This window comes from Mizuhopecten yessoensis, unplaced genomic scaffold (assembly GCF_002113885.1).
Source record: "Mizuhopecten yessoensis strain PY_sf001 unplaced genomic scaffold, ASM211388v2 scaffold11109, whole genome shotgun sequence".
In the NCBI taxonomy this organism is placed as follows: domain Eukaryota; kingdom Metazoa; phylum Mollusca; class Bivalvia; order Pectinida; family Pectinidae; genus Mizuhopecten; species Mizuhopecten yessoensis.
Window position 1 is genome coordinate 42249 of NW_018408884.1, and position 25204 is coordinate 67452.

A 25204-nucleotide genomic window follows, 5' to 3' on the forward strand; every position below is an offset into this window, starting at 1 on the left:
ATTCATATTGATTACCTGTACACGTCGTTAGCTGACATCGAGATCGGGCGAATCCTGTTTTCTCGAATTCGATATATCCACCACAAGTTCAGTTTCCGGCAGATGAGATCTGGTAGCTCAAATAACAATTGAAATCTAAGATGTTCTATACTCAATATTTCTTCCGATGACTGTATCACTAGCACAACCTATGTTACTCTAAAACGAATCCAGTTAACAGCATTCGATGCATAAAGACAGAGTTTTTTGAGTAAGATACTATTAACTGAGTTTGAAGTATCTGATATCGCCAGTCTTTCAAAACTTAAACGTTAATACATTTTGCTTGCTGCAATGAAAAATTGGACGATTGCGAAATTCGATGAATCCTTCAAAATCATATTACCCAGACCTACTTAATAAGCTCGAGATTCGATTAATACTTATCGCCTTTATCTTAATTATCTCGAATCTTTCAGAAATATACACAATACGTTTCGCTTAAAGGGTATTCAGTGTCCGGTTAATATCATCATTTCGCTTTAACGGTATTCAGGCTCCGGTTAATATAATCCGTTAAGGCGCTACATATATTGTACACATACAATACAATTTATATCCGCATTCTTCAGGTTTCATTTGATACCGGTACAGTTAAGTTGTTCTGTTAATAAATTTCCTATAATTTCCGACAGACATTTTGAAAATTCCTTTTACATTAAAAAGCACTGCAAACGTATCCAGACCCTGCATTACTATCGTATTCGGGCTCCATTCGTTTCCGTTTTAGCGAACGGTTCCTTTGAGCTTTCCAAATTGATACTTAGGCTATTTTAAGTCCTCCGAGGTTTTAAAAAGTGTGAATGAATGCAGTTATCTGTCTCTCTGTTTACATGAATCATTAGACCTTCATTTCCTTCTGTGATAACTACTGGATTCTTTAGGTATCGTCTCCAAGCTACACACAAACTAATGTCTCAATGGTCTATCCATCCATCTCGCTATGATGTCGCGCTCGTCTGCCATTGATTGCTAATTTTCCCAAACCGATGAATGTGTGACACTTCGCTACGTTAAACAGTTCCAGCATCGCCTTACAAGCTATTCCGTCAAGTCGAACCATTTCTCGTAGACTCTCTGTATATATATCCAGCGCACACCTTCCTCACAACTTCAGGCTTCGGCACTCAATTCTATTGTACGTACAAATATACGTGTCGCCGTCAAATTTCATCAACCGGGACCACTGTTGTTTCTATATTTAGCTGCAGTTAAACTATTTTCATATGTTTAAAACGTCACCGTTAACATCTTGGTATAAAAAGAATCCCGCCCAGTGAAACAGTCAAGCGTCACTGCGACATTGATCAGTACTGGTGTGCCGTTAAAAATATAAAACTCCTTAGTAATTATAGAGCTAGACACGTGGAGCAGGCTATCACAAATGTCGTGCGGAGATAATGTTACCATGACTATTCATATGGTCGCCAGAATACACGATTCACCGGCAACCCATGTCACCGCTGAACAGGTTGTCATAACGGTCATGCATAGCGGATGTTGCTTTTTAAACTCATTGCCAGAATCACGTGCTTGAAATAAACTGTCGACTTACACGGTCATCCGAATCCGGAAATTACGCTGAACTGGATATTTCTACTGTGGCCAGAATCCATGTTAATGTTGAATTGGAGCCCAGGAGTTCCACCCGTCCTCTCGGGGATCATGAATAATAAATATGTGTCCCATTTATAGGCCAAAGGCCCCTAGCACTCCGTTAACAAACTGGAACAGAGTGATCTGTGAAGCGAGCTCATCGAACGCGCCATTAATGATTGATCAGTACACGTATTCCTATAACAAAGGCGGGGAGACTTTTTATTATAGCATTTAATCAGATAGAAAACAAAACAATAAAAATAGTCACATTGTTGCAAACACAAAGGGGAATAATTTGTCATTAAGATGTGTTTTGTCGCTCCCATCCGGGTCATAGACCTCGCTCTCCCTTCACATGATATTTGCCATATATCCATGGTTTCGTGTTGAACGCGCGTCCCATATATAGATCACCAATAGATACAATAATCTGTTGACACGTGACATGCACGTGGGGTCAAATTACATCGGTACACGCTCGGAAACAGATTCTGTCGTACACACATGACGATTGGTGTTACTGTATTGCCTTATAGAGTTAAGGTTGTATGTTCATTACTAGCTAACTGTGACCGATTCCTGTATGTCGAAAGAGTTACACACCAATGACCTTGTAATTAAACATTTCTTGACGATCCCTGCCCCCCTGTAGGCTCTGGACGATCCTTGTTCCGCTGTAGGCCCTTGACGATCCCTGTTCCGCTGTAGGCTCTTGATGATCCCTGTCCAACTGTAGACCCTTGACGATCCCTGTCCCGCTGTATACCCATGACGATCCCTGTTCCGCTGTAGGCTCTTGATGATCCCTGTCCCGCTGTAGGCTCTCGATGATCCCTGTCCCGCTGTAGACTCTTGACGATCCCTGTCCCGCTGTAGGCCCTTGAGGATCTCTGTTCCGCTGTATGCCCTTGAAGATCTCTGTCCCGCTGTAGGCCTTTGACGATCCCTGTCCCGCTGTAGGCTCTTGATGATCCCTGTCCCGCTGTAGGCTTTTGACGATCCCTGTCCCGCTGTATAACCATGACGATCCCTGTCCCGCTGTAGGCTCTTGACGATCCCTGTCCTGCTGTAGGCTCTCGATGATCCCTGTCCCGCTATAGGCTTTTGACGATCCCTGTCCCGCTGTAGACCCTTGACGATCCTGTCCCGCTGTAGGCCCTTGACGATCTCTGTCCCGCTGTAGGCCCTTGACGATCCCTGTCCCGCTGTAGGCCTTTGGCGATCCCTGTCCAGCGGTAGGCCCTTGACGATCCCTGTCCCGCTGTAGGCCCTTGCCGATCCCTGTCCCGCTGTAGACTCTTGACGATCTATGTCCCGCTGTAGACTCTTGACGATCCCTGTCCTGCTGAGGCCCTTGACGATCCCTGTCCCGCTGTATGCCCTTGAAGATCCCTGTCCCGCTGTAGGCCCTTGACGATCCCTGTCCCGCTGTAGACTCTTGACGATCCCGGTCCCGGTGTAGAATTTTGACTATCCCTGTCCCGCTGTAGGCTTTTGACGATCCCTGTCCCGCTGTAGACTCTTGACAATCCATGCCCCGCTGTAGGCTCTTGACGATCTTTGTCCCGCTGAAGGCCCTTGACGATCCCTGTCCCGTTGTATGCCCTTGAAGATCCCTGTCCCGCTGTAGGCCCTTGACGATCCCTGTCCCGCTGTAGACTCTTGACGATCCCGGTCCCGGTGTAGAATTTTGACTATCCCTGTCCCGCTGTAGGCTTTTGACGATCCCTGTCCCGCTGTAGACTCTTGACAATCCATGCCCCGCTGTAGGCTCTTGACGATCTTTGTCCCGCTGAAGGCCCTTGACGATCCCTGTCCCGTTGTATGCCCTTGAAGATCCCTGTCCCGCTGTAGGCCCTTGACGATCCCTGTCCCGCTGTATGCCCTTGCAGATCCCTGTCCCGCTGTATGCCATTGAAGATCCCTGTCCCGCTGTAGGCCCTTGACGATCCCTGTCCCGCTATAGACTCTTGGCGATCCCTGTCCCGCTGTAGGCCCTTGACGATCCCTGTCCCGCTGTAGACTCTTGACGATCCATGCTCCGCTGTAGGCCCTTGACGATCCCTGTCCCGCTGTAGGCCCTTGACGATCCCTGTCCCGCTGTAGACTCTTGACGATCCCTGTCCCGCTGTAGGCTCTTGACGATCCCTGTCCCGCTGTAGACTCTTGACGATCCCTGTCCCGCTGTAGACTCTTGACGATCCATGCTCCGCTGTAGGCCCTTGACGATCCCTGTCCCGCTGTAGGCTCTTGACGATCCCTGTCCCGCTGTAGACTCTTGACGATCCCTGTCCCGCTGTAGACTCTTGACGATCCCTGCTCCGCTGTAGGCCCTTGACGATCCCTGTCCCGCTGTAGGCTCTTGACGATCCCTGTCCCGCTGTAGACTCTTGACGATCCCTGTCCCGCTGTAGACTCTTGACGATCCATGCTCCGCTGTAGGCCCTTGACGATCCCTGTCCCGCTGTAGGCTCTTGACGATCCCTTTCCCGCTGTAGACTCTTGACGATCCCTGTCCCGCTGTAGACTCTTGACGATCCATGCTCCGCTGTAGGCCCTTGACGATCCCTGTCCCGCTGTAGGCTCTTGACGATCCCTTTCCCGCTGTAGACTCTTGACGATCCCTGTCCCGCTGTAGACTCTTGACGATCCATGCTCCGCTGTAGGCCCTTGACGATCCCTGTCCCGCTGTAGGCTCTTGACGATCCCTTTCCCGCTGTAGACTCTTGACGATCCCTGTCCCGCTGTAGACTCTTGACGATCCATGCTCCGCTGTAGGCCCTTGACGATCCCTGTCCCGCTGTAGGCTCTTGACGATCCCTTCCCGCTGTAGGCCCTTGGCGATCCCTGTCCTGCTGTAGACTCTTGACCATCCCTGTCCCGCTGTAGACTCTTGACGATCCCTGTCCCGCTGTAGACTCTTGACGATCCCTGTCCCGCTGTAGGCCCTTGACGATCCCTGTCCCGCTGTAGGCCCTTGACGAACCCTGTCCCGCTGTTGTTTTGTCCGTATATCGTCAGTGCATATGCATTACTACGAGACGAATATCATCCTTTTATTAAGATTCCTATAAAAATTACCTAGAATTATAATCGTTATTTGAAGGGAATACGACTTGGCAAACACATATAATATTGATTAAATATAAATAATTTCTGTCTCGCTGAAGAAATATCATATCAACTGTCATACCGGAGTGTTTCATCAATAACACAACACACACACACACACACACACACACACACACACACCTCTTTCCCCCTTCCCCATACCGTGCACAACACCGCTCTGTAAAGTATATTGTAACCATATATTCGTCGTGTCGACATTTTGTTGAACGGAAAAATATAATACATCTTTTGTTTAATGCCAACAATAAGTAATAAAGGCGTATACTGGTATAGCTATGTTTTTGTGACACGATCATTGTCTCGCAAGCGTTTGACAGATACTGTTTTCTCCAAGCGTTTGACAGATACAGCTTGCCCCAAGCGTTTGACAAATATACATCTTGCCCCAAGCGTTTGACAGATAAAGTTTGCCCCAAGCGTTTGACAGATACAGCTTGCCCCAAGCGTTTGACAGATACAGCTTGCCCCGTGCATTTCCCTGCATAACACTTAATTGATATTATGTGTCTGGGGGGTTTTCTTCTTCGGAAAACAGATGCCAACGATCAGATATATTTTCTTTTTGTTGTATTCGAGCAATGATGGTATGCATGCGTTCAGTTCGGAAAATTCCGAAACTGACTTCCAAACAAATTGAAAAAAATAAATATTATACTGGTTTGTTAAGCTTTTTACGTCCTATTAACAGCTATGTTCATTTCAGGATGTGCCAGATTTTGGTGTTGGAGGAAAAACGGAGTACCCGGGAAAAACTGCCGACCTGCGGCTGGTACATGGCGACTGCCCAACGTAGGCTTCTAACCCGCGTCCCAGTGGTGGCGGGCTAGTGATCGCGGAGGTCAGACGAATAAACCACTTGGCGACCACTACACTATCAAGCCATGAAAGACAAGCTTAAAGCAAATGTAACAGTAATCTATAAAATTTCATAATATCATGTTACCGGTTATGACGTAGATATGGCCAAACTGTGTTACTAACATGTGTTCAGCATGTGCTTATATAACGCATAATGTGGAAACGTACATCCTTTATTAACGGACCCATTCATTTCTTTTGGGGAACAGATGACCATTTATCAACCTTCGGGATAAGATACTAAAGTAATCAATTATTAGTCAGGCTCCCGAGAAGTGGAAATATCACCCCTCGGGTAAGATCCTAAAGAGGCAAACCATCAAAAAGAAGAGTATATAGAGAAATATCAACCCTCGGGGAAGGATTCTGAAATAGTCGTAACCCTAAGCAAGAATTTCAAACTTTGATCCCGAGATACGACAAACTAAGAAAAAAGCTTTACAAAATCTGCTACAGTAGGCACACCCTATAGTCCCTAGTCCGTCTTTGCGTATTGCAGATGTATCTTCTCTTGTAAGCAGGTATTGATTGTTACGTCACTGGTTTGTGAGAGTAACGTCATCAATTTTTGAGAAAACGACGTAATTTTCTCACACAAACCAATGACGTAACAATCAATAACTGCTCACAATAGAAGATAACTCTGCAATACGAAAAGACGGAATAGGCAATTCACAGCCTGCATCCTATCGTCAAGAGTTTATATGGCATAACAAAACCCCATTGTCATTCCCAATATGTTGCACATTCCGTATCTTATTTACATAGATCTTTAATTCAAAACAACGATAAAAATGTAAAAGCATGCTTTAAATATCGAAAAATCGAGAACAAAGCTTCAAATCAATTATCACGTTTGTATATATCTGTATATGAAGTGTATATACATGTAAACAATTTGCCAGTTGCTGGCGCGTGGTTTTGGACTGCCTACAAAAGTCTCATAACAATAACAAAATTGACAAAAATTGAAAGCCTCTATCGTCCAGCAACTCTCAATCACACATATCATAAAGTGCATGTAGTCTCTTGCGTGCAATTAAGAGTATTGCGCACGTGCATGTTCCCGTACGAATGCTATCAACCAAACATCGAAACGCCAGACCCAGACAAGAACTTCCCAGAGGAGCGATGTTAGTTCATTCGAAAAGTGTTTTTTTTTATAATATAACACGTATATTTGCAATAAACGTTTTTTTTATATTCGTGACAACGAGTTCCGAAATGATTCAGATGTTTAAATTGAATTTCAAAAAAAAAAGAACAAACGAAATGTAATTTCTCAAATTCTGATATAAACACTACCAGAAAAAGTAAAAATCAAATGACAATGAACGCAATTTGATCAGTGTCTTTTTGTAGCTTCTCCTTCCGCCTCGCATAACGTGAGACTATCATAAAAAGCAAACATTCAAGTGACGTTAGACTGTTTAATGAATATCTTTTGCATCGACGAAATAGAAACTTCGAACTGCAAATATTGGGGGAAATTAACTAACTAATAACTATAAATCTAGAATGAACGTATTTTTTTCAACTTTTATGCTAGTATGAACACAAGTCGCATATCGGTAACACTTTAGAGGAATTTCACGCTATTGTGTATTGTATATCAGATTTGCGTTCATACCTCCATGAATATTTAAAATAAAAAACCGCTCTGATCAATCAGTACATCATATATTCACTGAATACAGATGCATCTAGTTCACTATTGTGACGTCATCAGAAGATAAGATTACTTAAATTGCTAGTTTTCTGGAATAGACTATACTTATTGATATGGGCCATAGATGAGCCTCGCACTGGGACGAGTGTAACTGAAAACATGGCCTTTTTAAGGATCCCCGTACTACTGCCAGAAAGTGAAAGTATGCATTCGAAACTTGTTTTTCCGGCATGACTATAGCTATGATAAATCATTTTTGATTTTTGTTTATACCTAACGAGACTTTTATAAAAACATTATGGAAATGAAATAAACATAATATAATCAACAAATGTGTTATGGTGTAATATATTCTGCAGGGCTGCGCCTTGATTCGAACCCTGGACTTCGGATTGCTATTCTATCGCTGAAACCGATTGAGCTACCTGGACAACGGAAGTGTACGAGGCAAAAAGTACTACAGTTATATCCAATAGGGAGATAATGGGAGGTTACTCTAAACATATAATAAACTGCAGTGTAGCGGAACAGGGATCCTTGAATAAAATGTGGAATTACTCGGACCAATCGGGAACCGTCGGCACTTTCCGCATTTTTCTCGTTTACGGAAAGTGCCGAACATTCCCGATTGTTACTCGGACAGTATTGTCACCTATTATCTTCCCCATAGTCAGAACGCTCATAAGTCACGAAAACAAAGAATCCAAAAATTCCGTTTTATTCATTTTATTCCTTTTTGAAAACATGACAGTGCTAACTGTGTAATGTCATTCACGAATTGATCTAGCGCTCTCATGGCATCATTGGTATTTTTTGAGACTGTAAAACAATGATTTTCATTTTCCGACGATCACACTCGGGTTTCCAGTCACGGCAAGACTATCTGTGCGCTTCCTCCGTGCCAACAAAATTGATTAATGTTAGTTGCGAAAAAATTGTTTAATAATTGCTGTAGGATAAATTTAGTGCATTTCATTTAAGTTGATGAATCAATTTGGCTTTCGTGCAATCTGAACATCGTGTATGTTGGAATCTACAAACTGGTTATATAGATGCTATGATGCAACACCTTTTGTTGCTTTAGCTTCACAATCTCACCTATCCCTATAGACTGTTGTTTATAATTACTTCCTATCAGCATTCCGCACTATCACAAGGAGGCAGATACACCAACGTACCCTGTCTCCGACACACATATACGCATGCAACACCTACACAACACACATGGCGGCACGTCCTTAAATGGCCTTAATTGATTATAGGACGTTAACACCTAGACAATGAACAATCAATCAATCTTATCGGAATCATTATTCTTAAAACAGGATATTTTGCTACTTTACCATAATTCTCATGGCTAAGAATTAATGATTTCATTTTTCCTTCCATCTTTTACTCCCGGTGTTGGAGGAAAGTCCTGTAAAACACAACGTAAATATAGTTGGCCTAGTATGATTTTAAATTGTTTTGTTTTTAAATGTCAATGTTAAACCGCCATTTTTTATGTCGAATCTTTCCTACGATGAAATAAAAGTGTCCCGATTGGTGTGCTATTCACATAATATTCTCGCTCTGTCAACACCAAATCGAACCGAGATGACGCATAAGATAATTTTAAATACAGATGACACATGTCGGAACTCTTCTGTCAATTTCTGTTTTCAAATTCACAGATATTCCCTTAACACTATACAACCCTTTCTATCGCTATTTTAACAACACACACTCGAGCATGTCTGAAGTGGCGATATTTTGGTAAAAACGTCAATTTAATACCACTTCAATCTTATCCTGAATAATCTCTACGTTACCGCTGGAGTTTCCGAGATTCACATTCAGCAGGGGCGATAACTTCGAAAAAAACGGTTACTTGTTAAAAGTCATCTTTAGGAATCATGGCAGAACAACACTCAACACACAAACGTCGATACAACAATAACCCACAATGACAGGTCTGAAGCAATCTGTCTGTGGTGACATGTTAGTCTGTTGCAGTAATCTTGATCTTGTTGGAGGCTGAAAATCACATAAAAACCTTGACAACGGTCGTGGACGAGTATTTTTCGTGCTTCATATGCTGGTTCGGGAAATTTACAACCGGAGAAAATGTTAGCCCCGATGTGGTGTGTGGAGAATCACTCTGTCTCTACATTGGGTTTGAGGACCGCTCCCAGCTCCTTAACTAATATTTCAACATTGGTTAATAAACTCACGCGTGTAGGAAGTCAGGAAGCGACGAGACCGCGCCGAAACCAGTCGGGAACCGTCGGCGCTTGTCGTAAACGAGAAAATACTCGTTTATGGAAAGTGCCAACGGTTCCCGATTGCGCCGAAACGTCATAGCGGTCAGCAATCCCAGAAAGATAACTCTCACCATATTCACTACATTATACCTGGACTAGGGCCGTTTCGTTTAAACGGTCAAACCGGTCGGACCACAGTGGTTTGTTTATTAAATAAGGTCGGACCTAGTAATCTGATGCTGATTTCAGGCGAGCCTTGGCAAAGTCTTGCAAGGCCTGTATAAACCGTTGCAGGTCCACAAGACTTATACCCGAAATTGTTACATTTATAAACGGTCAAACCCGTTGTTCCGCATAAACGAACAGGCCCCTATATACTATCGTTTTTTTCTAACGACACCTTCTCCTGAGGTATATGACGTCATGTTTATTGTCCTAGTGGTGACGAGATACCTGGGGGTGGGGGTGGGGGGNGAATGGAGGGAGCTGAGTTACGGAAAGCAGAGAATTACTCTGATTACGGCAGACTGATCCAGAATGCGGATGTACCCTATGTATATCCTAGCAAATCTTTTATTTTCTGTGATGTGCTGCCAGTGGTTTGCGCTTTCGTGGTGTATGCTAACTAAGTGCTAATAAGCTTTCCATGTGATGGTTTGTTTTATGTGCTGTATGCAAATGTTCTAAATGTGCTTAAGTTACCATGTGCTGATGTGCTTACCGTGTGAAATGGAAAAAAATGATAATATTCTTTTTTCTTCATATTACAGAAATGAAATGCGAACATTCACGAATAAATATGTTTTCACTGGCAAACACCAAACCAATGTCACCATCTTGACGTCATGTCTATTTTTCGACGCCAGTGCCATGACGTCAGAATTTGGTAGATTATTGTATTCCCTGTGTAACAATTCATACTCATGTATACACGTGCGATTGAATATTTTAACAAATACAAATTAACATTTTGAGATTTTTTAGACAAATATAATTTATTTTAGTAGGCCTTTGTTCCAGCGGCTGTATAGTAAATGGGGTCAAGCTAATATACATACGTCACGTGACGACTGTCCTAGTACGTATTCTAAGGCACACATGTAGGTAATTATGTATGTGATTTGGAATTAATTACTTTTACAAAATGTTCAAGAGCATATGGATCCATAGCCTATAAAGTTATTTGTGACAGTGTGCTACATGTATCTGAGAGTGTTCTATTTCACAATGTGACCTCTTTGTTGGACGTTTCGGACGCGTGAACTCTAACTATAAAACGCAGAAGGTAAAAGGCTGCAGAGCGGAGGAGCAAGTACATTTCGAAACGGACAAATGCAAAGATTCTGAAAAATATCTACTTGGGAAATATGAAGTTGAAGACGGAACGTCCGTCTAGCTAGAAAACTTACCTCGCCCAACATTCAAAGGAAAGTTTCGATTTGACGGAATTACTACGAAAGAATGTGAATGACTTTCCTTTAAAAAGAGGGTGGATAATACATCGACAAGTAAACGGAATCTGTATAAAACTTCAGTAAATGAGAGCAGAAGCGATGAGCTACAACTACACCTGGATTGATAGATGCGCGTAAATATTGCTCAGGACGAACGGACAAAATTTGACAGGATTCATCGAAAAACAGATCAATGTGATTACACGGGAAGACCCCAATCACAATTACGGACGAATTGACTGATATTGATAAAATATCACTATTAGTATTATAACGCAGGTCTGACGTGCAGACAAACTTGAATGGTACAGTAACGGACGAAAAAATAGAAATCGAAATATAACAGGTGACCGAAAATAGTACTAGACGGACAAAAGTACGGAAGGTTGATTTTGTTACTGAAACCAGGACGAAAGAACAGACCGACGCAATTCGATTTAGATATAGAATACCGGATCATTGTAAAAAGTAACAGACGAACAGACAGACATGGACGTAGACGTGGACGATTTACAGCGAGAACTAAAACCATGGGGAAAATATCAAATACTTCAGCTTCTGTATCTCTTCATCGCTTATCTACCGGTAGCCATTCCACTTTTCATCGTCATCTTTATAGGTAAGTGTGTCCGGCCTTCATCTCTCTTTCCACCTCCCAACAACCACCTCCCAACAACCACCTCCATTAAACCTCACCCATCGTCATCTTTAAAGGTAAGTGTGTCCGGCCTTCATATCTCTCTTCACCTCCCAACAACCACCTCCATTAACACACACTCATCGTCATCTTTATTGGTAAGTGTGTCCGGCCTTCATCTCTCTCTCAACCTCCCAACAACCACCTCCATTAAACCACACTCATCGTCATATTTATAGGTAAGTGTGTCCGGCCTTCATCTCTCTCTCAACCTCCCAACAACCACCTCCATTAAACCACACCCATCATCATCTTTATAGGTAAGTGTGTCTGGCCTTCATCTCTCTCTTCACCTCCCAACAACCACCTCAGTTAAACCACACCCATCGTCATCTTTAAAGGTAAGTGTGTCCGGCCTTCATCTCTCTCTACACCTCCCAACAACCACCTCCATTAAACCATACTCATCGTCATCTTTATAGGCTGGTATTGTCCGGCCTACACGTATACCTTCTACTCCTTAATGCCATCCCCATTAAAAACATTGTTCGTTGCTATCTTTAGTTTTAAAGCATCGAACTGGACCGTTTTCGTTTTTCGCGATCCAAGCTGTTGAACCGGTTGGACCAGAGTTGTTTGTTTATGAAATAAGGTCAGACCTAGTAATCTGATGCTGCTTTCAGGCGAGCCTCGACAAAGCCTTGACAAAGCCTTGCAAGGCCTGCATAAACATTTGCAGGTCCGCCAGGATTTATACCCAAAATGTTACATTCAAAAATGGACATACCGGTTGTTCCGTATAAACGAACAGGCCACTACTTTTAGATGCGGTTCAAAGGCATATGCCCACTGCATCACAGGAAAATGATACAAACCGCATTTCGATCACGTTCGTATTAATATTCATTTCGGTTCAAAGTCTGATGAACCGAAACGAACTTTACTTAGTTTAGATTATAACATGTCAGTGCAAGTTTAAATATAAGTAAGTCTGTCAGTAAAACGCCACTCTTTCAATTCCCAAACCGTTACTTCCGCCAACCCCCCTTCATTGCCATCTTTATATAACAATATACTACACCCTCCACTCAACAACCGCCTTCCCGTCAAACCCCCCTACGTCGGCAGCCATCTTTATATACCAATATACTACACCCTCCACTCCACAACCGCCTTCCCGTCAAACCACCCTACGTCGGCAGCCATCTTTATATAACAATAGACTACACCCTCCACTCAACAACCGCCTTCCCGTCAAACCACCCTACGTCGGCAGCCATCTTTATATAACAATATACCACACCCTCCACTCCACAACCGCCTTCCCGTCAAACCACACTACGTCGGCAGCCATCTTTATGTTTGTCCTTCACCCTTTTCCCATTCCCCGACCGCCATCTCTGCCAAACAACGCTTCCTTTCCATTTCCACCGGTAAATTCCCCCTTTTACCACTCGAAAATCGTTACTTTCACCAAAGTAACATCCGTAGGTGACTTAGGCCTACACCCTCGTTCCTCTCCCCAATGCAACCCAAGTCACAGTGTCCTTCATTTTCATTATTTATCGGTCAATTTGCTTGTTATTTATTATCTTTATATATATATAAATATCATGTTTACCGATTATTGTCTGTGATGTTCCAGACAAGAATGACAACCGCTCTTTGACCAATGATCACGTGGTCATCTACCCTGCTATTGATAACACTCGTACACCTCGCTTCTCACTGAGCAATCTACTTATTATTCATACCCACATTCACCTGTGCAAATTACTATAAATATTCATATACCATTCAGTCTCTAATACCTGGCAAAAGGTGGTTTTTTTATAAGAAAATGAATTCAAAACTGACAATGTTTAACCGTCGTATGATTAAACATGTCTAGATGTTGAGCGTGAGTACTGATGTCCTCGTGGCGCCCTCCTGAACATGCAGCTTTTGGAACTCCTCTAGAGCCTACCTTCAAGGGCTGTTATCAGTTATGACCATTTCCTACTAGTTACACGAGTACAATTTAGTTTATTGTTATCCTTATAGTTAAGTACACTTTACTCCGCACTCCACAGCTGGCCTTGCGTCCCCGTCAAACCACTCTCCAGTAGCGCTGGAATGACACACATTGTCAATTCTGGTCGATTTGAGTAACCTGATATACGCATACCTTCCTCATTGTCATCCCCTTGATTCCATAGGTTACGGTCACACGCTCTCTGCACTCTGGAATATGGCATGGCTAAATTGAAGGCATGTGGCTAGCTATTTGATTAGTTTCATTTAAAAAAAAGCACCCAGACCAATCGCTAGGCTGATACCTGTCCTTGAAAACATTGCAGAAGAGCGACACCTAACACCAAGGCCAGTCAATTCTACCGTTACACGGCCGCGATATTGTTTTTATGTACTTCAAATGATGAAGCTAGTTTGCTTTGTCTTATCCACAAGGTGGTGCACACTGATCCTTCACATTTGTTATGTCATATTTCAGGGGTGCAGAAAGTGTAAGCGAGAGTAACCCCTGGAGTATTGAGGTTGCCTTATTGCCAAAAGTTTATCAAAACAAAAAATAAAAAAACCTTCTCAAGAATTATAAGTGTTAATCAGTATGAAAACCGAAAATTATCGATAATGTCTCGCTATTCGGTTTTTATTTTAACATAAGTTAATATATCTGTTAATATATATGCAGGCTATACCCCGCCTCACAAGTGCGCCGCTCTGTCTAAACCTCTGCACGAATATGGACTCGGAATTCCGGAGGGAAATGCGTCCGACTACAATATTGAGTACGGTGAATGTGAACTGACCATCAGCAGCAACCGTACCAACAGTACCTGGACACCGGTCACTTCCTCCTGTCTACAGGGATACAGTTACGAGACCACCAAGGAATATTCGTTTGCGAGTGAAGTAAGTAGACTAGGGCAGAGTTATCTCCCCTCGCTAGGCCTCAAATATTACACAAACAACAGACTTACGTATACTTTTCATTCTAAGAAATTAATCCACGGATCTGATTTGCTGAAAATGTTAAGAGAAGGCACATTCTCTGATATGATTGGCTAAAACAGTTAGAAAAGACAAATCCCAAGAAACGATTAGGTAAAACCGTTAGAGACATATTTAAAAGGGAAAAAAGCAAAAAAAAACACTTATTTATAATCATTTTAATTTCAGCATATAGATATTTTCAATATGAGCAAAGTGAGCAATGCAAATCGTTGCACCAAGGACAAGGGATGCGTTTTAATGATATCTTTTAATGTGCACCCATGATGCGTGTTTGAGTTACCTCCCTTTTAACAAATGTCACTGTTTGTTTTGAGAACAACATCAGTATCATTTTCGTTGCTATCATCCAGTGGGACCTTGTATGTGACCGACAGGGACTAGGGGGCCTCACCACGACCCTGATCATGACCGGCCAAGCGCTTGGCGCAACTATCTTTACCACGCTCTCAGACCGGTAAGTCACCAGGTCATGTGTATACAAAGCATTAATGTTGACAAGTGCTTTTTCTCTGGTTTTTTTCTTGCTTGTTTCACAGAGGACACCAAGAATTTAGAATTTTGAAAAAGTGAAGTATAAAGGCAAAAAAACGTAAGAGACAGGAAACACTCATAGTAGTGTCGTAAACAAAAGATATTTATTTTTTGTCCGGCTAAGTATCTTACGTAGGTTTCTGATGAAATTGCCTCTATGTTAATTATGCCATGAATATTCAAAAGAGTGGTTACTCAGTGAATATTCAAAGAATGACAAGTATATGAATATTCAAAAGAATTATTACTAAATTAATATTCAAAGGAACGGTGACTCAATGAATACTTACTCAAAAACTAGTAAATCAATAAATATGCAAAGAATTTCACAAGTAATACTATTTCTACTAATCTCGACGAATTTTTCATAAAAAACTCCATTCATTCTCCTTTAATGGTATTTTCTTTTGTCAAATAGTTCAACTCGTCGTCCTAATACGTTATGTCCATAGCCGTTTTCTATCTCGCCTCGTACTCCGAAAACCTTTTATCTCTCTATTTGTTATAAATCTACATTGTGTTGTGTTTATAGTTATGGACGGAAGACTATTTTCATGGTTACTTTCATCCCCCTAACGGCTATCCTAACCGGAACCGGTTTCGCGCCAAACTTACTGGTATTCAATATCCTGAGGATTTTGACGGGTTTCATACAGCAGGTAAAAAACGAACTTTAGTCTTATGAATATTGATATCTCAAATATGCGTCCTTCTCGACGAGTTGGATGAGTCCATGTCAGTCCGTTGCTACGTATTTTAGTATATTTCTACAGCATGTCCCTTCTTCAACATTACTGGATTAAACTGTCCTCATAGGGGCTGTGAACGCAATTGAATCGCTGTCACTTGGAAGCTTCACCTTCCACCTCGTATGACGGGAGATCATTGTAAGATACAAACATTTAGGTGACGCTAGGCTAATCCAGTGTTATTGTTTACGTACTGAGGGTACTAATGCTTTGGGAATATTTATATTGGAATCACACAAAAATAATTGTTCAATTATACATCTCTGATGAATAAGAAAAAGTTAAAAATAAAATGTGTTGTAACAAAAGGAAGGGAAAGGGATTGGGTCAAGAGGTGTATAAAGCTCTGGAAAAAAAGACTTCTTTTAAAAGAAATTGTTTCAATGTTAATTGAATATTCTGAAAAAGTTACCCTGTGAATGCATACAAATGTGTACGGTGTATCTGTCTTTGTTTTTGACAAATTGGTTTAACAAAAACTTGTTTTAAGTCATATTTTGGGAAAATAAATTATTCACAAAAAATACATGTACCAGAAAACACAATTAATACAATGTATTGATTCCTCAGTCTAGTACATGCTTGAAACGTATTATCCATAATACATTCTAATACATTGGAAAATGTTAGTCACTAAGTCTTTAGTCTTATCTTAACCCTAAAATCGAAATGAGCAAAAAGAAATCTGCTTTATGCTCAAATTGAAACATATCGCGAAAAATTGAGGATACATTTTGAGGAAAAATGTTCAATAAACAAAAAAAACTTCTTTTTCAGGGTCTTGGCTTGTCAATGTATGCGATGTGTATCGAGATGTTCCCTCTAGAGAGCAGAGGAGCCATTGCCGCCATTTCTGGTTTATATTGGGCCATCGCGGTAGTATTCTTTGCCGGCTATGCTTATGTCCTTCGGAATTTCTCTTGGCGGGTCCTTCAACTTGCCTGTTCCGCGCTTGCCTTTCATTGTGTAGCCGCCTACTGGTAAATATCATTCAGACGAGTGTTATTTTTGAAATGTAAAGCATCCCTAAAATACCACTAGAAATATTTACCAAGCAACCAATAAACCAGCTGCTCAAATGTCACGTGATTTAGGTAACTACGACACATGAGTAGTGCCGTTTCGTTTTTTGTCTATTCGGGGCGAAAAGACAATTCTAACTTATATATATTACGTGGCAAAAAAAACCAACGAAACAGCGAGATTACAGGTTTTTCTCTCTCTCGTATACTGGGGTAGAAACGACGGCCCAACGAAAGACGAACTTTGTACCTATTCCGTCTTTGCATATTGCAGAGTTATTTTATCTTGGGAGCAGGTATTGTTACGTCACTTGTTTGTGAGAATAACGTCATCATTTTTTGAGAAAACGACGTAATTTTCTCACACAAACCAATGACCTAACAATCAATACCTGCTCCCAAGAGAAGATAACTCTGCAATACGCAAAGACGGAATAAAGGGCTTTGGCGAAAAATTGAGTGAAATGTACAAAACGAGAGGGACATTGAAAGTCATAAGCGGTAAGCGAGGTGGCAAATAAAACGAGGGGCGTTACATCAAAGCTGTACCTTATACAAATGAATTTAGGGACCCACCATCCAACTAAGTAAGCCATTTCCCAACAATAGTTAACAATATCTACTGTATAAAACAAGATGGGAAGGTTCGAGTAAATTTCTATTTTTCGTAGAGTAGAAAAACGAGGGTAATCGTTTGAAATTTGAAAGTGTTCTGGCTATCATTTTTTACTAGATTTAAAGTTTACCACTATTAAAAAAATAGTTTAAAAAATAATTGGCGCTTGGAATAAAAAAATAAAAATCCACTGAAAAAATCCACCATGAAGTTAAATCTGTTATTTATTGTGCTGTTTCTGTAACTTTATTGTTTAAGTTGGGTATATTTCCTTAAACTGATGCTTTGTTCTATTTTAAGGATAACCGATGAATCTCTTCGATGGTTGATTGCAAACAACAAGAAAAAAGAAGCGATAAAGATGATAAAGAATATAGCGAAATGGAACAAGTTGGACCCACAAGGAGCCCTGAGAATGTTAGACGGAGAAAAAGAGCTGAAACCTTTGCAACCTACAGAGGGAAAGGATCAATCATTACTTCAAAACGAAACGGAAAAAGGAAACGACGAGCAAAACGAACCGGAAACAGGAAACGAAAAGGAGCAGTTTATATTTCAACCTGAACCGGATATAGGAAATGGAAATCAACAGCTGTTACTTCGGAAAATACCAGAATTTGGGAATGGAAAAGCACCGTTATTATTTCAACAGGAACCAGAAGCTACAAATGAGCATGCGCACGCGGCATTGTATCAAAGCAAAGAGGAAGTCTCGGAGGGAAAAGCAGCAGAAAAATACACAATCCTTGATATCTTCAGACATAAACTGCTCCTCAGGAATTCTCTGATCGTATGGTATACCTGGTAAGTTACGACTGTGAAACCTGTCTATACTGACACCTGGATAGATTGAATCGTTTAGTCGGTATGACGGTGTGTCGGTAGCCCTGACTTTCAACGATGGCCGTTTATTTGTGTAAATAACAACGTTCAAATTTTGGTAAAATTTCCGAATGGAAATTAATTAATATTTCTATCTTCTTTCATAACTTTCATGACAAAACAAGTATAATTTGAAGGTAGTTTGGTAAATAACATTGTATCACCATCTAACATTATTTGGTCAGCTGACTGGTAGATTAGAATTTGATCGAGAGACAACCCCTATTCAGCTAAATAACCACCAGTTTCTCATTTCTTTACTAAACAGGTAACTGTGTTGATATTCTTTTAAGATACCTTTTGTTTAACACAGTACATCATCTAGGCTTATCTAGCTACAAGTTACGTTTCGCAAACCTTTGAGATCGCCTTATGTTTGTATACTGTTGGGTTGTCGGGTAGCGCAGTGGTAGCGCTACGTACTTACCTTTCCCCAAGGCGGCCGGGGTTCGATTTCCCCGATCGGATGTGAAAAGGCATGTTGTCACCTGTCTGACCACGTGGGTTTTCTCCGGGTACTCTGTTTTCCTCTCACATTAAGACCCCCCGCGCGCTAACATCCGGGTTAATAAGAATGATTAATTTGAGAAGTTAGAACTTGTTTAAACAAAATTGTCAAATAAATAAAGATTATATTTAATAGTTTATCATTTCTCACACAGGTTCATCAACAGTCTGACATACTACGGTCTGTACTTGTCTTCAGTAACCTTGTCGACAGACAGGTACATCAACTTCCTGATCAACGGTGCCTTGGAGATACCGGCAGGTATTGTCGTCTGGTTGCTCATTAACAGGTAGGTTTACTATTTCACCCCTAAATAATCATTTGAACCTTACCAAATCAAAGACTGGGCAAGTCCAGTTTAAACATGTAAGGGTGCTATATTTCAATTTAGGATCATAGGAAAAGCAGTGGAAGGGAGATAACTCTGAGAAAATATTTATTTTGTTTTGAAAAATCCATTAACTAGCTTATATTGACACTATGGTCCGACAGATGTGTGATGATTTTGTCAGCATTACGCTAAGTAGGTCGATGTTTGTAATATAAAGGCATATTTACACTCCAGGAAATCGTTCACAGCACCCACGTCAGGACACAGGGACCTGATAATTTGTTAGAGATTTATTCGGACCTAAACTGAGGTGTTTAGAGTAATTTAACACATTTTAGGGGTTCAGGTTAACTTTTGGTAAAAATGCCACCCAAAACGTGATAATCAGGAGAAGGGAGGACAGCTCTCGATGCATCGTAAACCGCATTTCTAAGTGATGACGGTACCAAAAACAGTGTTTAGTTTCGTTGGAGAGATATATAAAAAATCTCCTGATGTTAATCTAAATCCCTTAAACATGTTAAATTACTCTGAACACCTTAGTTTATTGTCTGTAACAAATCAAGTCCCTGTGCGGCAGGAAACCTTTTATTTACAGGACCATTTTGTTTAGGGGATTTGCATATGACCTTTTAGTAGTCAAGGTCGCACGAAGACAAATCACAACCACTTTATATGTTATTCTCTTATCAGAAAAAACCACTTTTGAGCAATATTCTTTATTTTGTGTATGATTTTAGACTTCGGTATTCTTCTGGTGTTTTTGAAAATGATCACGTGTATAGCAATATAAGTCATTTCAAAAACATCGTTTTGAATATGACGTTTTTTGAGGAAAGCCAACTAATGGTTTTTTCTGTTATGTCCAAAACAGTGGGTGAAAACAAAATTGAACAGTGCCTTTTCTCTGAAATATTTTGATTGTTGAATATGCCAACCATTTTCTTTTCAAATCAGTCTGAACGATAATTCACCTGTTTTACCTAAACCTTAAGTGCGCCTAATGCCTTAATTAAGTACAGAAGTAAAGCTGCAGAATAACTTTTTAAAGCAAATCTCATTCTGGCAAAAATAATAATTTTGTGTCTCAATATTCAAATAGTTGATATTATAATTTAAATAATTTGGTAAAAAATATATTGCCATGTATCCGGGAAAATTAATATTTGTTTTCACGATTTTAACCTTTTGTTCAATGTATAACGTTTTCTTTTCATTTGCTTTAGTGTCACGTAAATTTCTGCCTTTGTCTTTCTTTGTTGACGTAAGGTAATAAATGATCGTGTTTCCCTTGTAGAAGGGGCATGATGTGATACCATCCTTATACATATTTGGTAAAACAAATGACGTTGTTTTGTAGGATAGGGAGAAAAAAGACGTCCATTATGTTCCATACTCTCGCTGGAGTTGCTCTAATTCTGTCTGTCGTCATGAAGCTACCGAAAGGTTTGTATCTGTAGACCGGAAGTGACGTAGTTCATTAAAAATTTCAAACTCGTGTCGCCACTTTCGATGGAGACGTTTGTCTTTTAAATGTTTTTGTCGGATTTCATCGTTAGTCATTCTACTTAAAAAAAATAACTCGTTTAAAGTAAAGTTATTATGAACGTATCTTTGCCTGAGATAAGATAATGTTGTATGTACACATATGGCCAGTTTACAAGATTACTCCAAACTCTTTATGCATGATCCAAAAACACACTCACATTTCATTACCTTGTTGACGTCATCGAATCAAATTTTAATTGAAGGGATAACCCAACTGTATTCTGAAATGTTTAGCGGTTTACCGTGATTATACTGTCGCAAATTGAGTTTTATTGGCGACGTGGAGCGGAGCCAGTAAAACGGATATTTGCGACAGTACAATCACGATATACCGCTGCAAATTTGAAAATACAGTAGGCGTATGCTTATTCTTACTCATATCAATCAAAACCACCGAAAGAAACTATCATTTTAAGGTAATTTTGAGTGTTTTTTTCAAATTCTAGGTATCTCTCACCTCTGGATTAGTGACGTTAGAAATATTCAAAGTGGGGCGGAATTACGTTGACCTTTCGGGGTCACGCTATTGTTCATGACGTCATGAATAATCAATTCGGTCGGGGTCATCGACGTCATTTAACAATCGCCATTCGGGCTTCATATGCAAATGAGAAATTTGCGGACGGTATATCGTTGGTTTTCTGTTGCAAATCATTTTGATTGACCAATCAGATGCCGTGTTACATCTGAAATGAATTAGAATGCATGTGATGTTCCCTCGAATGTTAACAATGAACGGCTGTATCAATTTGCTGTTTGATGTTTCCATAAATAAATACAATTAATTAATATATTTATATAAAATGTACAAGATTTAAAAATGTGCTTTAAAAATTATTTGGGAAAAAAATTGGTTGTGCATTTCCCTTATTATTTTATTTTTATTATTTCAGACGACGCAGGAATAGCGAATATTTTCTCCATCATATTTAATTTCACGGGAAAGTTCGCCATCACAGCTTCTTGGACAACCATGGGATTATATACTCCGGAAATTTATCCAACAAATCTGAGGTAAGTTTCCCACACAAAACTCAGGTCCGTCTTACTAACAGATTCATACAGGATAACCCCGACAAATTCAGGCAAGATTGCGTTATAAAATCACGTTTGTCTTATTAACAAAATCAGGCCAGATTACGTCACAAAATCACGTCCGTCTTACGAACAAAATCAGGCCAGATTACGTCACAAAATCACGTCCGTCTTACTAACAAAATCAGGCCAGATTACGTCACAAAATCACGTCCGCCTTACTACCAAAATCAGGCCAGATTACGTCATAAAATCACGTCCGTCTTACTCACAAAATCAGGCCAGATTACGTCACAAAATCACGTCCGTCTTACTAACAAAATCAGGCCAAATTACGTCAAAAAATCACGTCCGTCTTACTAACAAATCAGGCAACATTTACCCCTACAAAAATCTAATGATTAATTTGACCTTGTTTTTCGTTGTTTTCTCCATTGTCTTTCGTTTTTGTGAGTACTGTTTTCTGTACTTGATCCTAAGCTTTGTCCTATTATTTCCATTACATGTTTCATCTTTCCTTATTTCTTTCCTCTGTTTCTATTTTATTTCGACATCTAATTTTCAGGAATGCTGGCCTCGGCACGGCCTCCGCCGCCGCTCGGTTAGGTGGCATGCTATCACCGTATGCCGATGTCTTGGTGAGTAAATTGTAAATTAAAATGTAACGGTTTGGCTGATAAAAACAATATTAAAGGAAAATCAGAAGTGTATATTAATAGTTTTCGGCGTTGTAGAATAGAATTGATTTTACTTCATGAGTGTATTTTGGAAAAATAAAGAGGCGAAAAAATAAAATTAGATTTCGTATAGATTCCTCCATAATATACTTACAAGAGTAAATTCATTTTATTCTACGACAACCATAACAATTTATAAACATTTATCCTATTTTCCTCTTCCCAAATCTCACATAATCATTTTCTTCATTTTTGCTTACCAATCATATGTGTATTTTTTTTCGAAAATCTGTTATTAAATACCGATCCTATCAAATTATTTTTTATTTGTTTTTAAGAAGCAAATTATATTCTTGTTATCCGCAACCTTATTTCTCCCCCACAGGCTCGCCGCGCGTTCTGGGCTCCCGGGCTGATATTCGGGGTCGGTTCTCTACTTGTTAACGTGGGACTGGTCATGTTGCCCGAGACCAATGGTAGGGAGCTACCACAAACCCTGGACGAGCTCCTCAGCTGGTACAAAGGCGAGCATGACCCGAGAGGCGCGCCACCCCAGTCTGACATTGTTATCAAAGAAAACGAAGAAACCATTGAACTAAAATAATCTAGAACAAATCAACAGAGAAGTGTTATGATGAATCTAGAAGTATGCTATATAATAGATATAGAATTATTACAAATCCTTGCTGACACATTCAATGATGCGCGATAGCATGGTCATTAATTTAGAAAAACACGTTCAAAATAAAAGGAAAAATTGCATTACATCTGCCTTCTTCGATTCTTGAGACATTTTAATTAACTCATTCACCCCTAGAATTTCATAATGAACTATTCCAACCTTTGAATTGGAAGAGTTAAAATGTGTCTTCAGGGGTATTGATTAAACAGTTGAACAGCCATTTGTAGGGAAATACATGTATGGTTATGTTGCTATCATGGATACCATATTCATCAAGTCACAAACGTCAATCAAACCTCATGAGGGAATTTCCGTTTGAATTTGACGACATTCCACGGTGTTCGACCTATGACGGAAAGACCCGAACAGCTTCCGATTGGTTCTTGCTGTAATTGGTTTATATCAAATGGCTGTATAATGGAAATGTACTGTAAAGATTTTATCATAAACCCAATTTCTGCTTATACGAAAATAGATGTTTTATGCTGTTTATTTAGCATATGTCTAAGAATTAACACTACTTACATTAGCGCTAAAATATGCAACCGCTACAATAATATCACCACTGAAATAATTATACCGCTTAAATAATATCACCACTAAAATATGTACATAAATAGTAACATTTTATTTTCATTCTCAAAATAACCCATCATCATAGAACACATTAGACATAAAATATTTTGTTTGGGACGTCAATTAAATCACCGATAAATTACGCGGAAGGATACTTAAACAAACATTGATATGTAGGATCGCGCACTACTTTTTAAAATTTTGGGTTTACGCATTGTGATTTTTAACGTCGAAAATTACAATTTCACCTTTTTTTTGAAACCTGCGTTTAAAAATTATGTTGAATGTGTTTCTTATAAGAATATTTCTCCGAGATATTGCATTCACGTACTAATTTTACTGTAAATGTCTCAAAAATCACGCTGTCACATAAAAGTCAGTGTACTTCACAATAGATTTTGTATCCCTTTTTGTACATGTTTGCTATTATAATTGTAAACTACTAAAATATGTATTAACCTAGTAAGTAGATAGGTGGTGGTGATATGTTATATCATGTATACTCAGTGTGTAGAAAAAACATCTATTTTATGTATCATTCTCCCAAATACAGAAACAATCTCTATATAGACTCCGTCGGCCCTGTTGTTGCGGTGAGGTGAATCTGGGCAGAATTTCTGTCATCCTGTATGAACTAACATTTGCAAATGTACAAATAATGAAACCGAATATTTTATTGAACTACATGTATTAAAACTTCTGCGTCAAATTTTGTTTTTGTTGTTGTTATTTATAAACGCTGTCTGAGAAACAACCATTAGAACAGCAAAAAACAAATCACTCCAAACGAGACCAAACGAGACCAAACGGACTCGAGCAGACGACAACTTGGCAAAGATATTTCGATTTTGTGGCGTTTCAAGTATTTAAAACAACAAAATCTTAAGATTTTATTGGCAAATATAATTATAAAAAACTCGAGTGTTCCAAACGTTGCTTCAAAAGACAGAGTCTACTTGGAAATGATGCTAAGCGTTCGAAACTGTTTTTTCCGACATGACTTCAACTTTGATTAATCATATCTGAAAAGAAAACTGTTCCTTGAGGGACTTTAACCAAATATATTGAACAGCAGTCTTCCGAGAGTAAAAAAACAAAATCAGCAGGGCTAGACCGAGATTCGAACCCTGGACTTCAGATTGTTACACTATCGCTATAACCGATTGCGCGACTTGGTCAACGGAAGTGTTCTTGCCCAAATGGGTTACAGTGATATTCAAACGGAAGGGAAGGGGAGGTTACTCTTTATAAGAAAAAGAACACGGAGTGGGAGAGGGATCCTTAAGGTTAAGAATAAATATGGAAAATTTTGTCTTGAATTGACACCAGAAATGTTACCACCTGAAAGAGATTAGAAACCGTGTGTCCAACAACGGTGACTGTTAATAAATAAATTTGGAG

General features: G+C 39.9%; 1 protein-coding gene across 1 annotated transcript; it reads left to right on the forward strand.

Annotated features, from left to right (window-relative positions):
• Positions 1-10699: 10699 nt before the first annotated feature.
• On the forward strand, positions 10700-24504 carry LOC110465936 (solute carrier family 22 member 8-like). Its single transcript, XM_021522122.1, has 11 exons — positions 10700-11613; positions 14324-14544; positions 14997-15100; positions 15710-15836; positions 16704-16906; positions 17865-18368; positions 19109-19243; positions 20646-20731; positions 21727-21847; positions 22434-22506; positions 22931-24504. Exons 1-11 carry the CDS (start codon positions 11484-11486, stop codon positions 23147-23149), a joined length of 1923 nt encoding a protein of 640 aa, XP_021377797.1. The 5' UTR covers positions 10700-11483; the 3' UTR covers positions 23150-24504.
• Positions 24505-25204: the final 700 nt, after the last annotated feature.